Source organism: Eimeria tenella, genomic scaffold (assembly GCF_000499545.2).
Source record: "Eimeria tenella Houghton genomic scaffold, Eth_scaff2613, whole genome shotgun sequence".
In the NCBI taxonomy this organism is placed as follows: Eukaryota; Apicomplexa; class Conoidasida; order Eucoccidiorida; family Eimeriidae; genus Eimeria; species Eimeria tenella.
In genome coordinates this window covers 5048-5452 of record NW_013542485.1, presented here as the reverse complement: position 1 = coordinate 5452, position 405 = coordinate 5048, and the positions used below count along the sequence as shown (strand labels likewise).

Below are 405 nucleotides of genomic sequence, written 5' to 3'. Positions count from 1 at the left end.
CTTCCTGCTGCGCCTCTCGTGTCGGTGCTGCTGCTGCTGCTGCTGCTGCTGCTGCTGCTGCTGGTCTTCGCAGGCCCCGCGCTCGCGGGGGTGAGAGTCTGCAGAGTTGCTGCGGCTCCTGCGGCGCCTTCTGCTGCTTTTGCTTCTTTTGTCTCCCCTTGAGTTGCTGCGGCTGCGTCTGCTGCTGCGCGCAGATCGCCGGGCTTTGCTGCTGCTGCTGCTGCTCTCGGGGGTGCCCCCCCGCTGCCGTGCTGCTGCTTCCTCCGGGGGGCCCCCCCGGGAGCCCCGGGCCTCCAGGGGCCTCTCAGCAGAGCTGCAGCGCGGGGAGGGGGCCCCCTCAAGGGGGCCCCCCTTCTTGCTGCGGTCCCCTAGCTGCTTCTGCAGCCTTTCTCTGGCAATGTCTAG

The 405-nt window shown here is 69.4% G+C and overlaps 1 protein-coding gene across 1 annotated transcript in view; it reads right to left on the bottom strand.

Annotated features, from left to right (window-relative positions):
• Positions 1-405, bottom strand: part of ETH_00041895 (uncharacterized protein) — a gene marked incomplete at both ends in the record, with an annotated part of 3887 nt that overhangs the window by 135 nt on the left and 3347 nt on the right. The window contains one exon of the mRNA XM_013375260.1: positions 4-405. Within this exon, the coding sequence (XP_013230714.1) occupies positions 4-405 (402 nt within the window). The remainder of the gene's footprint in view (positions 1-3) is intronic.